At 35.7% G+C, this 19,649-nt stretch overlaps 3 protein-coding genes across 5 annotated transcripts; all 3 read left to right on the top strand.

Annotated features, from left to right (window-relative positions):
* The first annotated feature begins 6,823 nt into the window (after positions 1–6,823).
* On the top strand, positions 6,824–17,033 carry LOC110796090 (protein FAR1-RELATED SEQUENCE 5-like). 3 transcript variants are annotated; one of them, XM_056836545.1, is made up of 7 exons: positions 6,824–7,080; positions 8,178–8,253; positions 8,367–8,468; positions 8,591–8,742; positions 10,453–10,571; positions 10,756–13,139; positions 16,534–17,033. In XM_056836545.1, the coding sequence occupies exons 5-6, from the start codon at positions 10,508–10,510 to the stop codon at positions 12,174–12,176; spliced, it is 1,485 nt and encodes a 494-aa protein (XP_056692523.1). In that variant the 5' UTR covers positions 6,824–7,080; positions 8,178–8,253; positions 8,367–8,468; positions 8,591–8,742; positions 10,453–10,507; the 3' UTR covers positions 12,177–13,139; positions 16,534–17,033. The 3 variants fall into 3 exon arrangements, with proteins under 3 accessions (XP_056692523.1, XP_056692522.1, XP_056692524.1); XM_056836546.1 differs by lacking the exon at positions 6,824–7,080 and adding an exon at positions 7,184–7,965; XM_056836544.1 differs by lacking the exon at positions 8,178–8,253.
* Positions 7,515–8,695, top strand: LOC110796100 (60S ribosomal protein L24-like). Its single transcript, XM_056835732.1, has 5 exons — positions 7,515–7,556; positions 7,652–7,725; positions 8,178–8,253; positions 8,367–8,468; positions 8,591–8,695. The coding sequence occupies exons 1-5, from the start codon at positions 7,515–7,517 to the stop codon at positions 8,693–8,695; spliced, it is 399 nt and encodes a 132-aa protein (XP_056691710.1).
* LOC110798048 (protein FAR1-RELATED SEQUENCE 2-like) lies at positions 12,255–13,133 on the top strand. The gene has a single exon (XM_056835731.1). It carries the CDS (start codon positions 12,255–12,257, stop codon positions 13,131–13,133), a length of 879 nt encoding a protein of 292 aa, XP_056691709.1.
* Positions 17,034–19,649: the final 2,616 nt, after the last annotated feature.

Below are 19,649 nucleotides of genomic sequence, written 5' to 3'. Positions count from 1 at the left end.
GAATGTAGAATTCTATCAGAATTAACTCCTCCTGGAACACCTCAATGGAATGATGTGTCAGAACGAAGGAATAGAACCTTGCTAGACATGGTTAGATCAATGATGGGTCAGGCCGAACTTCCAATAGAATTTTGGGGACATGCACTAAACACAGCTGCACTCACTATAAATAGAGCTCCGTCTAAAGCTGTCAAAAAGACTCCATATGAATTATGGTTTGGAAAGCCTCCAAATGTGTCTTTTCTTAAGATTTAGGGTTGTGAATTATACGTCAAACGATTAATTTCAAACAAACTTCAACCAAAATCTGACAAATGTATCCTTGTGGGCTATCCAAAGGAAACAAAGGGGTATTACTTCTACAATACATATGAGAACAAGGTGTTTGTTGCTCGAGATGGTATCTTTTTGGAAATAGATCACATTTCCAAAATGACAAGTGAGAGAAAATTAGACCTCGAAGAAATTCGAGCGAACAACAAACTCCAAAGAATGATCAAGATGACATTTAGGATGAAACTCAGAGATCTTTAGAAGAATCTGGTGAGAATCAAGGACCATCTAGAAATATAATGTAACCACGCGTAGATAGCAGAGATATAGGTCTCAACCGGAAAGGTACTTAGGTATTTTGACAAACGAGATCCATGAAGTTCTATTACTTGAAAGTGATGAACCTGCGACTTACAAACAAGATATGACGAGACCTAGCTCCAAGCAATGGCAAGAAGCCATGCATTCTGAATTAGACTCCATGTCTGAAAACCAAGTTTTGAATTTGGTCGATTTGCCAGATGGCTACCAAGCCATAGGAAGAAAATGGGTTTTCAAACTAAAAAAGGACAAGATGGGAAACTAGAAGTTTTCAAAGCTAGATTGGTTGCAAAAGGTTACAGGCAAGTCCACGGTGTGGATTACGATGAAACCTTTTCACCAGTTGCAATGCTAAAGTCTATTCGGATAATGTTAGCAATCGCTGCATCTTACGATTACGAAATATGGCAGATGGATGTCAAAACCGCTTTCTTAAACGACATTTTAACAGAAACTGTGTTTATGACACAACCTGAGGGTTTTGAGGATCCAAAGAATGCTAAAAAGGTATGCAAGCTTAAGAAATCCATCTACGGATTGAAGCAAGCATCAAGGAGATGGAATATACGTTTTGATGAAGCAGTCAGTGACTTTGTCTTCGTCAAGAACGCAGACGAATCTTGTATATACAAGAAGTTCAGTGGGAGCAAAATTTCTTTTCTAGTATTATATGTCGACGACATATTACTTATTAGAATTGACATTCCTATGTTGAACTTTGTCAAGATTTGGCTTGGGAAATATTTTTCGATGAAGGATCTAGGAGAAGCACAGTACATACTGGGCATCAAGATTTACAGATATAGATCTAAGAAGATGATTGGACTCAGTCTAAGCACTTATATCAATAAGGTGCTTGATGTTAGGTTATGATACATATAACTGAATATAAATCATGCGGAAAAACCATTAAAGCCAGGAATCCAAATTAATTGCCACATAACAATTAGCATAATTAGGATGCATACTCTTTGTAGCGTGCCCTCCCTTGCTGCGCCCGAACCGAACAAGAACAAGTCTTTAGGACTCCAAGTGTCGTCCCTCCGTACAAAGTCCACAGCACTTCCGGATCCGCCTTAGGTTTGACTAACTAGAATCGCCCTTAAGGTACTATAATTTTCGGTTGATTTGAGGCAAATAAGTGACTGAATTTTTTGCTTAAAATTCTCTCTTTTTGAATACTTGGAAAACTCGTTATAAATTGTGAGCATTAATCACCTATTTATAGGGTATGGAAAAGGTATTGGAATCCTACTAGGAAACGAATTAATTAACTAGAATCTAATTAAAACTCTATTAATTAATTTATCCATTAGGAATAGGAATTTAATCATTAAACGAATCCTACACGATTTAGGTTTCGTACGTAAGCACAAACACTCACACGAGCATGACCCGCATGCGCGCAGGCCATGCCCGCGCAAAGCCCATGGAGCTACGAAGCCCACGAAGCAGCCGCAGCCTAGGCGCGTGCTAGGCCTGCCTTTTGGTGGGCCTAGCGTAGCCTTGGGCTGTTTGTGTGGCGCGCCATGCTTGCTGGACGTGGGCCTGGCTTCGCGCTGGGCCTTTGTCTAGCAAGCTCGTCCGATGCTAATTCGTACGACGCGCTTCCGATTAATTTCCCGATTCCGGAATTCATTTCTGATACGTACAATATTTAATATTTTCGATTCCGGAATTAATTTCCGTTTCGAACGAATATTTAATATTTCCTTTCTGGAATTATTTTCCGATTCCGATAATATTTCTGATTCCGACAATATTTCCGTTTCCGGCAATATTTCAGATTCCGACAATATTTTCATTTCCGATAATATTTTCCGACACGTACCATGTTTCTGTTTCCGGCAACATCTACGACTTGGATAATATTTATATTTCCGATACGATCCATATTTCCGTTTCCGACAATATCATCATTTCCGTAGTATTCATTATTTGCCTCTGACAATCTCAACTCCCACTGGAACCAAGATCCGTCGATTCTGAATATCCATAGATGGAGTATTTAATGCCATTAAATACTTGATCCCTTTATGTAGTATTTGTGTCACCCTACGGGTTCAGTCAAGGGTAAGCTGTGGATTAATATCATTAATCCACTTGAACTGAAGAGGCCTCTAGCTAGGCATACAGTTCACTTGATCTCACTAAATTATTAACTTGTATAATTAATACTGAACCGCATTTATTAGACTTACCATTAAATGCATACTTGAACCAAGGGCAATATTTCCTTCAGTCTCGCACTTGTCCTTAGGGACAAGTGTGCATTTTCTAATTCCTTTGTCGCTCGATGCTTGCTCTTGAACATAAGGTAAGAGTTGTCATCCTTATTATGTCCAGAGGTGTTTCTCGGTTTCAAAGTTCAACTGATCAAATAAAAAGATAATCATAGCCTATGATTCATCTGAGCACGGCCATGCATTTTACAGTTTCTAGCTCTCCGAGTGGCCTTGTACAACTTTCAGCATCTCATCCCGATTTATGGGAGGACGATCCCAATCTTGCGATCTCGAGATTAGACTTCGTTTGATAGGTGATTACCCGAGCGTTGCCTTTATAGCCTCCTTTTACGGTGCGACAGTTGACAATGTCAAAGTAAGCAGTTCTCAAACAAGTAATCTCTTACAGTAAAGTTTCATAGGTCTGTCCGATACTAGTCTTCCCAAAGTAAGTATCTATGCAAATGATTGCGACATTGCCATGTCCACATAATTCAAGAAACAGAACTACTAGTCATCTTGCATTCTAGTCGTCTAACGTTTTCTATGCCTCATCTTTATAGAAAACTCCAACTAGGAACCATTTTCAACCTTTGACATTCAAGTTCACTTGTTAGACATTTCTTAGTCACAGGACTGGTCTTGACGGTCTATCTTGAATATATCGTCAAATTGAAGGGACTCATCATTTACTAAACCAAGATTACATGGAATATGAAAATTCATTTCATATATGATAAATGTTCAACCCCAATGTTTTACAACCATGGACCTCAAACCCAACAGTTCATGGAATTCAAAGCTATGCTTGATTTCCATTGCTACAATGTGAGTGTTGCTTCTCACTTGTAGCATAGGTTTAGTTATCATGCTTTGCCAATCTTAATATCCTTTTCTTCGAATGTTCTTCGAGATAGGATGATAAGATCTTTTGAGTATTTTATTTTGGGATCTAATCTTTCTTGCTACATTAGTGGTTCTATGAATTTTACAATGAAGAACCATCAAATCAGCAGACATGTGATCCACCCAAGTTCAGTGAAGAACTTTCTAACATAAACAACCATGTTTTATTGCTTCTTAGGCAATAAGTACTTTTACTTCAACTGTATAGGTTGCTAGTGATGCTTTGGTTGGATTTACTTATCCAAGCAGTTCACAGATATGTGGAAGACTTTCCAGCTGTATCTTAGAACATAGAAATTAATATTTAATTTCCCATGCAACAACTCATGGTCTCCAATCCATGTTGTCATTTCAAAACACGATGCTCTATAGCTCGTCCTTGCCAATGGTTAACTCCAAAGGGATCTTGCTTGATCCTTTGCCAGTGTTTATGCGTGTAGCATCAACTATTTAGCATATCTTTATTTCCTTGAATCAAGAACTACTCTTATGTACTTTTTCAAGTACCATAAGTTTTTCTTGATCTCAATCTAGTTGATCTTTACTTAGATCAATAGAGATTGGTATATGTTCGTCATGCCTAAAGTCATACGATACGTTTCTGGCTATCCTTATATTATATCATACATGGTAAATTCTTTTGCAGAATAATTCCCAATTGAATTCTATTCATGTAACTTTAGCTCATCTAGTTTCAGTAGATACTAAATCCAGCTAAATTATTTGACATATAATATAGGTTAAGAATCTCACTTAGATCCTTTGATGTTTAACTTAGTAAATGCTTATACATAGTTCAAACATTCTTTACTTAGATTTATTCACATGGGTCGAATATCTTCAATGGAGTCTTTCGTGCTTGATTTAGTGAATGCCATTACTTAATCTAAAATAATATTATAAGATCTTTTGTAAATAGATCTTAATACCCAGTATGTACTAAGTTTCGCCTTGGTCCATGACTAATGAATAATTTCAAATCTAAGTCATTAGCATTTGAATGTCATTTCACAATAGAGAGATATGTGTGTGATACACATAGGACCAATTAAGTTTTACGTACTCCCACTAAAATTCTTATATATATATAAGAATCATGTACATTTTATTAAACTAGAATACTTATTAGCTTCACTAAAATACAGTTTAATTCCCAATTGCTTGCTTAAATATGTACTTAGATTTCATAAGCTAGCTTTCCTTTTCAAGCATTTATTTGGATCCACAAATCCTATGACATGCCATGTACATAGTTTCTTCTAACATTTGATTGAGGAATACTTTTGTCATCCATTTGCCATATGTACCAATATGCAATCATTGCTTGAATTGTAGACTTTGAGCATTACGATTATGCATGAGGTTTCAACACAATCCACGCCGTGAATTTGCTTGTAACCTTAGCAACTAATCTAGCTTTTGTGTGAACACAATTCCATGTTTGATGGTTTTTATCCTTAAAACCAATTTGCAACCAATAGGTGTTTAATCTATTCTTGCAAATCAACAAAATTTCAATTTTATCATCAAAACATTGAGTATGTTTTATGGCCTTTAACCGTCTACAACATTGAGTCTATATATGGCCTTTAACCCTTTTAGGGAATCTAGGTTTCGTCATAGCTTTCTTACAGGCCACAAACTCATTAAAATCGTTTGACTGCAAGTTGTAGGTTTCTTCACTATCTAATAGAAGAATCGCATAGCTTCAGTGACATGAACTCCATGTTTCTTCACTATCTAATAGAAGAATCTCATAGTTTCAGTGACTTGAACTCTATGCCTACTTGGGTATAGAACATCAAACAATAGAATATCATTAGCCACTTGAAATTCCTTTGAATATTCCGTTCTCCTTGAAGCATTTGTAAAGTCTTCTAAGAGATGTCTATTCTTAAAAGCCACTTCTAAAGTCCTTAAAGAATAAGTGTTCGGATTTTCTGAAGAACTTCGAAAATCCTCCGGAATGTCCGTTTATGTTTGTTGTTCGCCTCGAATACTTTCGAGGTCTATTTTCTCCCACTTGTCATTTTGGAAACGAATCTCCTAAAGGACATTATTTTGAGCAAACAAACATTATGTTCTCAAAATTTTGTGGTAGAAACAATACCCTTGTGTCTCATTTGAATAAATCACAATGAAACATATATATATATATATATATATATATATATATATATATATATATATATATATATATATATATATATATATATATATATATATATATATATACTTGGGCCTTAGTTTGTCGAGTAACAAACACTAAGCTCCCACTGAGTTTTGCAACTCTTTATATATATATATATATTTAGAAACATAGCTTCTTAATGCAGAAAAGATTTTCTTTATACAGAAAATAAAATTACGAAAATGTCCCTAATTAATTAATAAAAATAACTAAATCCCACGTCTATACACTTCAGACCTTTAAACCAAACAAATGTCTATTGCTTTCTCTAGAATGTTCCCAAAACCTCACCCCACCGCTCCGTCAATTCCACAACCATGAGGCTTGTAGGCGGCTGATCTAGCTTCTGTGGTCGCGCGAGTTTAACCGCAAGGATTTTACGCAGCAACAGAAGGAGGATTTTTTTTTCTACGAAGTATTATATTAACACACAATAGTTAGCTAGGGATGATTTTTCTTTCTATTATACGGAGTATTAATGCAGCAGCAGTTAGGGATGATAGATTTGAGAGCATTTAAAAACTGAATTTTAGAAGGGAGACTTTTGATTGGTTTCTGCATATTTGGTTTCTGTTCGAGCTTAAGAGTAGTACAGGCAACACGTAAAAGTAGATTAGCAGCAGCATTTGATTATGGATGTTTTTTCTTTTAATAAATTTTTATTAATTTATTAGGGATTTTTTGGTAATTTTATTTTCTGCATAAAGTAAATCTTTTCTGCATTAAGTATCACCCTTTAGAAAAGGGATCAAGTGAGAACACTTCTTAAGGTGAGAACAAATCTTATACGAGAACAAATCCTGACCATCGAAGATGCAAGATCTGACGGCTGGAATATCACCCGTGTTACTGTTTGAGTAATGGCAACTTTGTAATTATATGCAAAAAAACAAAACAATTTCGTTCTCTCTCTCTCCACCGCAGCAATTTCTTTCTTTCTCTCTCCACCGCGATTTCGTTCTTCCTCTCCTGATTCAATCTCTTCTTCCTCTTCGCAAGTTTGAATCCCTGATTCAATCTCTTCTTCCTCTTCGCCAGTTTGAATCCCTCAAACTTCCATTCTCCTTCAATATTTTCACTAATTTTCATCCAACTCAAACAATTTTCAACAATTTTATTCCTGTTTGTCCTTGAAATTCGATTTAATCCATTTTAAATTAACAGGTACGAATTCCAATTGAACTTGATTATCGATTGAGTACTTTTTTTTATTTGATTTATTTTAATTTGTTTGGTTTTTGAGCATTGTTTGTTGTTCACATATTTGGTTCAATTTTAATGTGTTGTTATTGTATCGATTGAGTACTTTTTCGTATTTTATTCGTTTTATTTTGTTCAATTTTTTAGTACTGTTGGGTTTTTTATATATTAGGTTCAATTATAATATGTTGGAAAGTTCTCTGTGGAAAATAGTAATTGCAATGATATAATATTTTCAATTCTACGGTGTATTGTTTTGTGAATTAAAGTTAGAAGACCAGTCATTGGTTTTCAGTGAATTAGGTAGCTCATTTGGATGGATTATACGAGTTTGTTTCTGGGTTGTAGGAAGATTGGGATTGTAAAAATGTTGAAGGACTGAGGGTTTGAAGATATTCATGCGAATTGAGGAGTTAGAGTTGTGTGTAGGCTTCAGATTGGTAATGTCTATTGGTAATTTTGGGGTCTTGAAAATGTTAGCCTGTGGAGTTGTGGATTGTTAATACTCCTGGTTTGAGCATAAATTTGGTTACAGGGGGGAGTTTATTTTGTTTGTGGTTGGGGTTCATCGGTTCATCGCTATGGCAGAAAGCAATGTTTCCAAGTCAGGTGTTTTCAGAGTGAAAGTTTGAAATAAAGAGAGGGTTTTAGCAGTCCAAAAATTGATTGGCTGTGAGGCAATCACGGGTTGAATTTAGAGTTTTCAGTTGCAATGACTTCCATTTCAGGAATGTGAATGTGAATGTGAATGTGTCGTGCATAATTGATCGTTTGGTTGAAAATACTTGAGAATGAACTAGCCACACTGGTTGACCTAGTTCTATAGGGAGTTTTATCTTGAAGGAGGAGGTCAGTTCATATTGTGATTCCAGGGGAATTTTAAGTTGTTGAAATTCTTGAGAGCATTGTGATTTTTAATTGTTGTACAATAGCTGTTTACGGATGTTGGTTTTAATGTTTTAAATTAAATAACACCTTTTTTTTGTTGGTCTTACTTTTCAATGTATATAATTGTACTTTAGCTTTGGATTAACGTAGTCTTGCTTAAACTGAAACCCCAGGACAAAACTTCGCCACTTTACTGGTGCAAAGATTTACCTTGGTAGGGGTATCAGGTTCGTTCGCTCTGATTCTCAGGTAAGTTGTAGTGATGATTGCTGAAGTTCCACCTCTTAAGTCTTGTTTTCTGCTGAATACTTTTTCTTGATATTAACCAAAAGCTAACTGAATTTTGATGATGTTGGTTGAAGGTTTTCCTGTTTGTCAATTCAAAGTATAAAAGGTATTTCTACAATCGTTTCAAGCCCTCAAAGCTCAGCTGGACTGCTGTGTACCTGAAGCAGCACAAGAACGTTATTATCCCCCATCTCTTTCTCTATTCATGTTTTTACTGTGATCTTATTGATAGATTTGTCTATTTATCATGAAATTCATAATATTCTGGTCTTTGTGTTGGTTTTCTGCTAATATACAGGACATTTTGGGTGAAGCTGTGAAGAGGAGAAGGGCCACCAAGAAACCTTACTCAAGGTCTATTGTTGGTGCAACTTTGGAAGTTATTCAGAAGAAAAGACCTTAAAAGCCTAAAGTTAGAGCTGCTGCAAGGGAGGCTGCTCTGCGGTCAAGGTCTGTTATGAAACTTCATTTACTCAACTAACTCCGACTTAGCCTAAACCCTCGAAATTCTAACTTTTATTTTATTGCTTTAAATTATCATTAATCTCATCTCTATTCTCATTATCCAACACGACATCATCTACAAATAGTAAAGATCACATATCTGATCTTGGATAGTCAACCTTGATACTTCATCTGAAACTGCTGCAGAAAGGAAAGGACTAAGTCCTATTCTTTCTGGGATCCAACAATAACATAAAATGCATCTGTAACTTCATAACTCCTGACATTTTTTTTTCACGTCTCTATACATGCTTTCATCTAGGTCAATGTACTTGCGTGATATACCCCTTTTCCCCATTGCCTAACAAAGCACCTCTCTCGAATTCTCGGTACCTTTATGCGCCTTCTCTAAATCAATATGGACCAATGAACCGCATATCCTTCTTCTTACCCTATAATACTCCATTATTTTCCTGATTAGATGTATACTTGTAGCTTCAAAGGTAGGTTGTCCTGGCATAAACTATATAGAAATTTACCATGAACTCATCTTAACCTAAGCAATCTAACTAAATTCAGTATGCAGAATGGCATCACTATGGGACCACCATTCGTTTGTTGATAGTTTATTTCTTCTTATAATTCTAATAATCACAACACAGAAGTAATGCAGTTCTTAAAAGACTTTCTATAAAAGAAAAAAAGACATCAAAAAATCCATCATAAGAAAACTCAATCACATTCTTACAATAAGATTCAGCAGAAAAAGTAACAATAAAAATGACAGGACAATACAACTAAATCAACTAAATAAATAAAAAGTCAGAGTACTCATTTTTTGCTTTAGAAAGGTCATAAAATTCAGAAAACAGTTACCAATTTGTGTGTTATTTTACATGGATATGTGATATGGGGGTATGCCTCATGACTCAAATGGTTCATAGTGATGAATTTTTACTACCAGATACAGTAAATGTTTCATTACTTACAATCACCAATTATACAGTTATACCCACACCTCTAAAATGTAACACTTAATATATGCAGAACCTAATCCCACCAGTTAAAAACCCAAGTGGGGAAATTATCTTCCAAGTTAAAGAATACCCAAGACGACTAGCAGAAGCAGAAGCTCCAATCCAACAGAGGAAACAGAGAATTGCAGCCACAAACCCAGATTTTTTTATCCATACCCACATAGGAAAGAGCATATATTATAGTGTAAAATGATGCAAAATTGGGGAAAAACAGCATAGCCATGGCAGGAGGACAGAAAGAGTGGTCACCTATGAGATCCAATATAGGCAACGCCCCTTCCTTTTTATAATAACAGGAATCCACCCACTCCTATGATGTAACTAAAGCTTGCAAATTGTGTTTTAGGTCGACCATCTGTTTTACTCTTCTGAAATTGGTGATAGAAGGACTAAGATCAGGCACCATAAAATCCACACCGAAAGTATACGTCCTCATCATATTCAGTACAATACTATGATTATAAAAGAACCTCATTATCGATTTACATTGTTCTAGTACATAATTTATCCATTCAAACATCTAATTTCCGATTTAAGTATTTTATTTGATGGAATTCTTTTATATCTGTAATTACAAATATATTGAAACCCCATTTCCTTTAGGCTATAGGTTTTAAACTATAATTTTGCAGTACCTTTATTAAACTCACATGTTTATCACTGTTTTCTTTTTTGGCAGGCATATTCATCACGTGCTATATCTAATTTTGCACGGAGTAATTGATTCCTTCAACATGGAACATCAACCTGTAGATTATCAAGACATTTATCATAATTCACCGTCAATAGAGGAATCAGGTTAATTGTTTTAAAAAAAAAATTAAAGTTAAAAATTTACAACATATGGTGATTATCTTTTACATTTTAAAAGCTGGTGGTAACTTCTATATGTCATTTTGCTACATTGTTTATTTTCTTGCTGCTTTTTTCCACTCTATTTTTATAATTTAGTGATATATTTGTTATTTCTTTAATGATTCAGGTATTACTAATGAGCAATCCAGTTGTTCTAATGTCAGTGTTCATGTTACTCCTCAAGTAGTACCTCTCTTAACTCCTGGAGGAACACGAGAATGGATTCCATGCCCGTCCCCTGAGTTAAGACCTACTGTTGGCATGATTTTCGAGAGTGTTAATGTGGGTATTGAATTCTACAAAGCATACGCAGTTGCTTCCGGCTTTGGTATTAGGAAATCTACTACTACCAAAACCAAGAAAAAAGGTGTTGTGGACCAGGTGGCATTCAAATATTGTGTATGCAATAAAGCAGGTTTCAAGGAGAAACGTATACAGAAAGCTAAGGGTATTTCCAAGGGTAAAGAAGGGGAAGCTATGGAAATTTCCAAGGGTAAAGAAGGGGAAACTATGGAAGACCAAAGTAAAGTTATTAGAACTAGAAAAAGGTTGGTAACTCGAGTGGGTTGCAAGGCGCGAATGATCCTGAAGTACCGTAAGGAAGGTGGTTATATAGTGCAAACATTTTATGAGGGACATGCTCATCCTCTCTACACTCCAGGTTGCAAGAAGTTTCAAAAAGAGGGGAGGAAGTTGAACATTTTGCACAAGAAGATGATAATCGATAATTCAAAGTTAAATATTGGTCCTGTGACAACTTTCAGATTGATGAAGGAATACTTTGGAGGTTATGGCAATGTTGGTGCATCTAAGGAAGATTTCAAAAATTTCCAAAGAGATTTGAAGACATACATTAAGGGTTCAGATGCTCAGATGTTTATAGACAACTTCAAGATGAAAAAGTTGTTATGGAGTGCTTTTTTTTATGACTTTGAGGTGGATGAAGATGATTGTCTTTCTAGAGCTTTATGGGCAGACCCAATTTGTAGGAGAAACTATGCTCTCTTTGGTGATATGGTATCATTTGACACTACATACTCGACTAACAGATATAACATGATTTTTGGGCCTTTCACTGGTGTCGATCACCACAAAAGGTGCATTACATTTGCTGTTGCATTCATTGCAAAGGAAGATACAACATCATTTGAGTGGGTATTCAGAACATTTCTCAAATCAATGGGAGACAATGAGCTAATATGCTTAATCACTGATCAAGAACCAGCGATGAAGATTGCTATTCAGAATGTGTTTCAGAACGCCGAGCATAGGTTTTGCATGTGGCATATTATGAAGAAAATGCCTGATAAGATAGGACGTATAATTTGTCAAGATACTGAATTTCTATCAAAGATATGTGCATGTGTCTGGAGCCTAGAGATTGAGCCTAGTGAGTTTGAAGATAAATGGAAAAAAGTGCTTATTGAGTTCCATCTAGAGGGACATGATTGGCTTCGTCAATTGTTTGAAATGAGACACATGTGGATACCCGCCTATTTTAGAGACTTGTTCATGGGAGGGATCATGAGAACAACCTCAAGGTCATAAAGCGAAAACAACTTTTTTACCTCTTTTACTAATCCCCATCTAACCCTTGTAGATTTTTTCATGCGGTATGAAACTGCTATGGATGCACAAAGGCACTCACAAGCCCACAATGATAATGATTCAAAAACTAAGTATCCGCACTGTAAGACTACACTTGCCATTGAGAAACATGCTTCAGAAGTCTATACAAACTCTGTATTCTATGAGTTTCAAGATGAAGTGCATAAAGGTTGTTTTTCTTGTGATATTGAAGATTTAATTAAAGAAAATGAACAGGAAATTACCATAGTGAAAGAAGATGATCGAAGAAGAACCTATGAGGTGGTGTTTAATTGCACTACCAACGACACAAGAGGCTCTTGCAAGATGTTTGAAAGGAAAGGAATTCCATGTAGACACATGTCTTCAGTTTGGAAGAGAAAGAGGTTAGAATTAATTCCTGAAAAATATGTGCTAAATCGATGGACTAAGATGGCAACAAAGAAGCCAATCTTAGGCTTCGAAGGAAATATTATGGAGCAATGTGCAAGGATGGTGGATAGGAAGAAAATTTTGAATGATTTATGGTCAGAAATTCATAGTTGTGTGAGTTTGGCAGAGGATAATGAAGAAGATCTTAGTGATCTTGTGAAAAGCATTCACACACTAAGGTTGGAGTTAGAAGCTAAGAAGAGTGGAAATGTTCCTCCACCTAGCAAAACTCAAGACATAGAGTTCCTTATTGGAGCAACTGCTCCAATTGAGACCTTGATCAAACCACCTAAAATTTCAAAGAACAAGGGAAATGGTCCTAGTGGGGAAAAAGCTGCAACCAGTGGCACCGGAAGTGACAAAAGGTTGAAAGGAGACAAAGAGAAGGCTATTGAGCAACAACAAAAGAAGAAGAGGGTATGTCGGGGATGCGGGGAGCTTGGTTACCATGATATCCGCAATTGCCCCGAAAAGCTATCTTCATAATGCAAGGTAAGAAGTCTACTTTAAATCTACTACGTTTCTACATAATGTCACTTTGTGATTTGTTAACTGATCTCTGTGAATCTTTACCTGCTTTTGCTCTGCTATTCTGCACTTTTCCACTATTCTGAAATGATTTTAGTTTCACTGTTGTTTACACCATAACAGGGGTCTCTGATCTCAGCCTCTGAAGTTTACACCATAGCTAAAATAAGTAGTATCATAGACCTCACCTTGTTGATGGTAACTGTTAGTGTTTTGGCCTTTTGGTTTGTGAGTGTGAGGCTTCTTGTGTAAAAAAGGATATACCCCTGTGGTTATGAGTGTGAGGCTTCTTATGGTCTATGTTACTTGGACTCGGGTTTTGTTTTCATAAGTCACAACGACAACTTTTGGATAGAAGTTACGATCCTTTGATTAACTCCAATTTAGTGCCACCTCGTGTATCTAAATCAGATCACAGTTTTTGATAAGATTGCTTGATGCTGTTGTCTCCCTCTTTAGTGTCACCTGATAGTCTCACTCCTCAAACCACTTTCTTTGTTGTCCAAACTGGATGATACTAAACTGGATCACAGTTAACATCATCATGTTGTAATACTAAATGTTTTCAGTGTACTACATGATATACCTTTTCTGGGTTTAATGCACTTATTGGTCATTCAGTCTTGTAGTTCTTTTTCACTGCTCTGTAAACCAATCTACTACTACTACTCCATACAAAGTTTTCATTTCATTATTTCCCTCAGTGATGTGACTAATGTTGTCTCAATTAGAAGCCCGAAAAACTCGTGATTATTCAAAAAGTACTAGTAGGTCATCAGAAGCAATTCTGCAGTCTGCAGATACAGTGATCCTCAAACATATGCAAAATAACAACAAAATGCATAATTTGAAGGACAATGACCGATAATTTTCCATGTTCGGCCACTGTTTTTAACCAAGTCTCTGGATGAACATTGTTCATCAGGAGCAGATTCTCAAAAGAATACATGTGCAACCGTGGAAGAACATGTATAGCCATGCTAGTATATTTCAAGAAACCAAACAGCAGATGTTCCCATAATACGGTTCATGTTTTTCAAGCATTTTAACTTTCTTAACTTTATCCTTTCTAACTAGTTACTAGCATGCCCCTGTTTCCTTAAGATCATACAGAGTACTACTTATAATTGACTAGTCTAGTGTATAAGTGTAAAATACTTATATTTTACCCAGGTTGATTCTCGAGATAAGAGGATCTTAACCTACCGTACCTCTGTACTTTACCTATTTGCATAAAATATAAAAGGAATGTCAAATACCCTAAAATATGGTCATGATTAGGGGTGGACACGAGCCGAATCGAGCCGAACTTTTGGATAGAAGTTACAATCCTTTGCTTAACTCCAATTTAGTGCCACCTCGTGTATCTAAATCAGATCACAGTTTTTGATAAGATTGCTTGATGCTGTTGTCTCCCTCTTTAGCGTCACCTGATAGTCTCACTCCTCAAACCACTTTCTTTGTTGTCTCCCTCTTTAGTGTCACCTGATAGTCTCACTCCTCAAACCACTTTCTTTGTTGTCACCTGACCCGTATTTGTACCAACATGCCAAGATAGTGGAGACTGTTTTGTGGTGACTTTAGGTACTACGTACACTTGTGTGATCTGTTTTCCCTATGAGTCGATCTCAAGAAATCTATGTGTGTTATAGGGGAGATGCCTATCCTGTAATCATGCTTAATTCTTAATTAGTTTGGCCAACAAAATTAGTTTTCTTCCATCCAAATTTAATTTTTTTGACAGTTGTCCTGCTTGTGTTCGTTTGACACCCACACTGATTTCGAGACCCCTGTCAATCTAGCGGTCTGTCTATTTTGAGTTTTGTGGGGGTGCTTGTGTAAAAAAGATAGAGATATATCAACATCAGCTGAAATTTCTTTATTTAGGGAATGTTAGGACTTACAGGAAATTATATATTTGCTGTGTCTTTGTTTTTTTGCTGGCTGTTTCTGGTGTCAGACTTTGTTTTATTATGTGTTCTTTAGGCTTATTTATGACTGCTGCTACTACTTTTTCTTGTGTTTATGACTGATGATAGAGGGACTTTGATTGTACTCTCGGAAGATATGTATGCATTATATTCTCATTCTCTTCTGTAACTGTCTTGTCAATCTGCTCATCCTTTTTACCTCCAACAACTGAACTTTGATCATCCCAGTGTTCGCCTATTATTCCCCATTTCTCCTTAGACTGTTGCATATCAGGTTCACGAAGTTCTGGCTTTACAATTTCAGACTCGTTGCCTTGATCACCAGCAAATATCTCTGATGCATCCTCATTGTTGTCAAAAGAATCCATGAGTAATATTGTACTTGAAGAACATTCCACATTGCTTATATCTTAGCTCTCCTCCTTACCTTGATCCTGATTTCCCTTTAGATATGGGACTTCAGCACCTTTCTCTACCTCAACACCAGATTCTACTGCAGAAATCTCCCTTTCACCGCTTTTTTCCTGTGGCTTGCCGTCAACCTCCTCAAAATTTTCCTTCACTTTCACCAGAAGGTCCTCATTTTCCTCTACTACCCACCTGCTAGGTTGATCCACCTCTAGATCATTGTCCATGCTTCCTGAATTCTCACTCTTAGTTAGCTCGATGCCAAATCATTCTGAACTGCAGCATCAACATGGCCTGGAGTTGCTAGAGACTCCTCCTCAACAACCTCGAGGGGCAGTTCAGAAAGAATATTTGCATCCTCATCTTTGTTCTCAGATACCATATCATCATCCATGACTCTTGTGGTTCGCATTGACTAATGATTCTTTTAACTCCATTGATGATTGTCCATGGACAGTTTTACTTGCACCAACATTCCAGAATCCAAACCAGTTGTAACAACATTTCCATCAGTTCTTCCTAGTAGATTCACAGTCTTATGTTGAGGTCCTTTTTGTGAATCCAAATTCAGCACTAATTCTTCACTACTGCTCTTATTTTGAGAACCGCCTTCAACAACTTGAGGAAGACAAGTCATTTGAGCTGGTCCCTTCCCCTTCATATGCCTTGGCATTGTTCTCTCTGTATACGCTGGAACCTTCAGAAGGTTCTCCGGCGCTTTCAAGTACCTTCATATCCCTCCACGAGGCCTTTGGAGGATTCTTCAGCACAAGGGGTATCCTGGGCCAGATGAATAGACTTTTGGCTCCTTATTGAGTCAAACTTTTCCTGTAAATTAGTCAGGTTTGACACCAATTATAATTTGACCAGGATCTTGCCCAGGTTTGACACCAATTATAATTTTCAGGCTTCTAAAAACATTGCATATTCTTTCTACTTGGTAGTATTTTATCTTCCGACTTTTTGGACTTTCGAAATTAAAAGTGTGTATGTCTAAACTTAATAATCTCTACAAACAGGTATACAATGCATTGGGTGTGAGTTTTGTGCGTGATTAAAAGATTGACAAGGGTATCGCGCAGTTTGAGAAAGCTTTTAATCTTCAACCAGGGTATGTCACTGCTTGGAACAACCTTGGTAATGCATTTGAACAGAAGAAAGATCTCAAGACTGCTCTTAAGGCGTTTGAAGAAGTGCTGCTTTTCGACCCCAACAATAAGGTGGCACTCCCTCGAGTTGACTCACTCAGGGATCGTATTAACGTCTACAAAGGTGTTCCTGTTAAATCCAAAGAACGCTGATAATGCTATAATGTAAACTGACTTACTTGAATTTTTGACATGGTATAAATTATATGAGAACCACTCTTGAATTACGACAATCTATGAGCTCCAGTCGTTGCTTTTTGCTTCATTTGTTTCATATTATAAGGCGCCTGTACTATTTCTATATAATTTGATAATATAAGACTTTTCAGACAAATATATTTGTAGTCTTTTATGCAAATTTGTCAATTTTACCCTGTTTCTCCTCTAGTAATAGCATTTAAGCAAGTTTTTTCAACACAATTATCGTTTAAAATTAACAAGTTTGATTAATTCCAATGATGGAGGCATGGAATCAAAGCTACTATCAAATGAATACAAGCTACCAATCAAATACAGGGCACTTAGATTTATAATGGAAGTTCCGTGGAGAATTGGGAAACTACAATTATTCTTTACTTATACCTCTTATAAAACAACTATGAAGTATTTATTAGGGGTGAAAGTTTGGGAGCAAAAAATCGAAAATCGTATCGAATAATATACCTCTTCATGTACGTCATATAAACTTATAAGATACATCATGCAAACCTATAAGGTACATCATGCAAACGTATAAGGTACGTCATAAAAATCTATAAGGTACATCATGCAAACCTATAAGGTACATGACACAAACCTATAAGGTACGTCATGCAAACCTATAAGGTACGTCACAAAAATCTATAAGGTACATCATGCAAACCTATAAGGTACATGACCCAAACCTATAAGGTACATTTTAAGAACCTATAAGGTACGTCATACTAAGTTATAAGGCACATGGCACAAACCTATAATGTACATGACAATAATCTATAAGGGACGTGACACAATCATATAAGGTACATGGGATGAACTCATAAGGCACGTGACGCAAACCTATAAGGTACATCATGCAAACCTATAAGGTACGTCATAAAAATCTATAAGGTACATCATGCAAATCTATATGGTACATCATACAAACCTATAAGGTACATTAATTTTAAGAACCTATAAGGTACGTCATACTAAGTTATAAGGCACATGTCACAAACCTATAATGTACATGACAATAATCTATAAGGTACATCATGCAAACCTATAAGGTACATCATGTAAACCTATAAGGTACATTTTAAGAACCTATAAGGTACGTCATACTAATTTATAAGGTACATGGCACAAACCTATAATGTACATGACAATAACCTATAAGGTACATCATAAAAACTTATAATGTACGTCATACTAACGTATATGATACATGGAATATAGGTTCACCTAAACCAAAAATACTTGTAGAACTTAAATACACCCGAACGAAAGATCCAAAATCGATTTCAACAACAGAGAAACTTGAATTTAGCAATTAGTTTTAAATGCTAGTTTATTTTTGCTTTTCATATTATTATTATTATTATTATTATTATTATTATTATTATTTTTATTATTTTTATTATTTTTGTTGTTATTATTATTATTATTATTATTATTATTATTGTTATTATTACTATCATGTCAAATCTATAAGGTACATGTCACATACCTAAAAGGTACGCCATAGAAACCTACAAGGTACATGTCACATATCTAAAAAGTACGTCATTGAAACCTACAAGGTACATGTCACAAACATATAAGATACATGGCTCAAATCTAGCCTATAAGGTACATCATACTAGCGTATAAGGGACAACATACTAGCCTATATGGTACATCATAGAAGCCTATAAGGGACATCATACTAACATTTAAGGTACATCATACTAACTTATAAGGTACATGGGACCAACCTATAAGATACATGACACAACGCTATGCGGTACATGACAAAACGATATACGGTACATGAAGCAAACCTATAAGGTACATCTTACTAACGTATAAGGTACGTTATTAGGACATTGATGTGAAGAAGATGGAGAGTTAGTTGAAGCATTTGCGGTTGTTGGGTAATAATTTTGATTTTGTAGTTGCATTCTTTTTATTTTAAGAACTGATAAACGAAACACAGGTTTATGCCATTAAGGCTAAATGTCATATCTACAAACAAGTTGAACAAAGTTTTCGATTTTTAGAATTATTACTTGTAAAGTTGTGTTTCTTATTGTGAGTATGTACTTCATGTTCGAAAATTCTCGTAAAATTTATGATAAGTAAAAATTGTATTTTGGAGAAACTACAATTATTCTTTACTTATAAGGTACGTCATATAAACTTATAAGATACATCATGCAAACCTATAAGGTACATCATGCAAACGTATAAGGTGCGTCATAAAAATCTATAAGGTACATCATGCAAACTTATAAGGTACATGACACAAACCTATAAGGTACGTCATGCAAACTTATAAGGTACGTCACAAAAATCTATAAGGTACATCATGCAAACCTATAAGGTACATGACGCAAACCTATAAGGTACATTTTAAGAACATATAAGGTACGTCATACTTAGTTATAAGGCACATGGCACAAACCTATAATGTACATGACAATAATCTATAAGGGACGTGACACAATCATATAAGGTACATGGGATGAACTCATAAGGTACATGACGCAAACCTATAAGGTACATCATGCAAACCTATAAGGTACGTCATAAAAATCTATAAGGTACATCATGCAAATCTATATGGTACATTATACAAACCTATAAGATACATTTTAAGAATCTATAATGTACGTCATACTAAGTTATAAGGCACATGGCACAAACCTAAAATGTACATGACAATAATCTATAAGGTACATCATGCAAACCTATAAGGTACATCATGTAAACCTATAAGGTACATTTTAAGAACCTATAAGGTACGTCATACTAATTTATAAGGTACA

This window comes from Spinacia oleracea, chromosome 2 (genome assembly GCF_020520425.1).
Source record: "Spinacia oleracea cultivar Varoflay chromosome 2, BTI_SOV_V1, whole genome shotgun sequence".
Classification (NCBI taxonomy): domain Eukaryota; kingdom Viridiplantae; phylum Streptophyta; class Magnoliopsida; order Caryophyllales; family Amaranthaceae; genus Spinacia; species Spinacia oleracea.
Note: the sequence above shows the minus strand (reverse complement) of the source record. Positions and strands in the feature narration are given on the sequence as shown.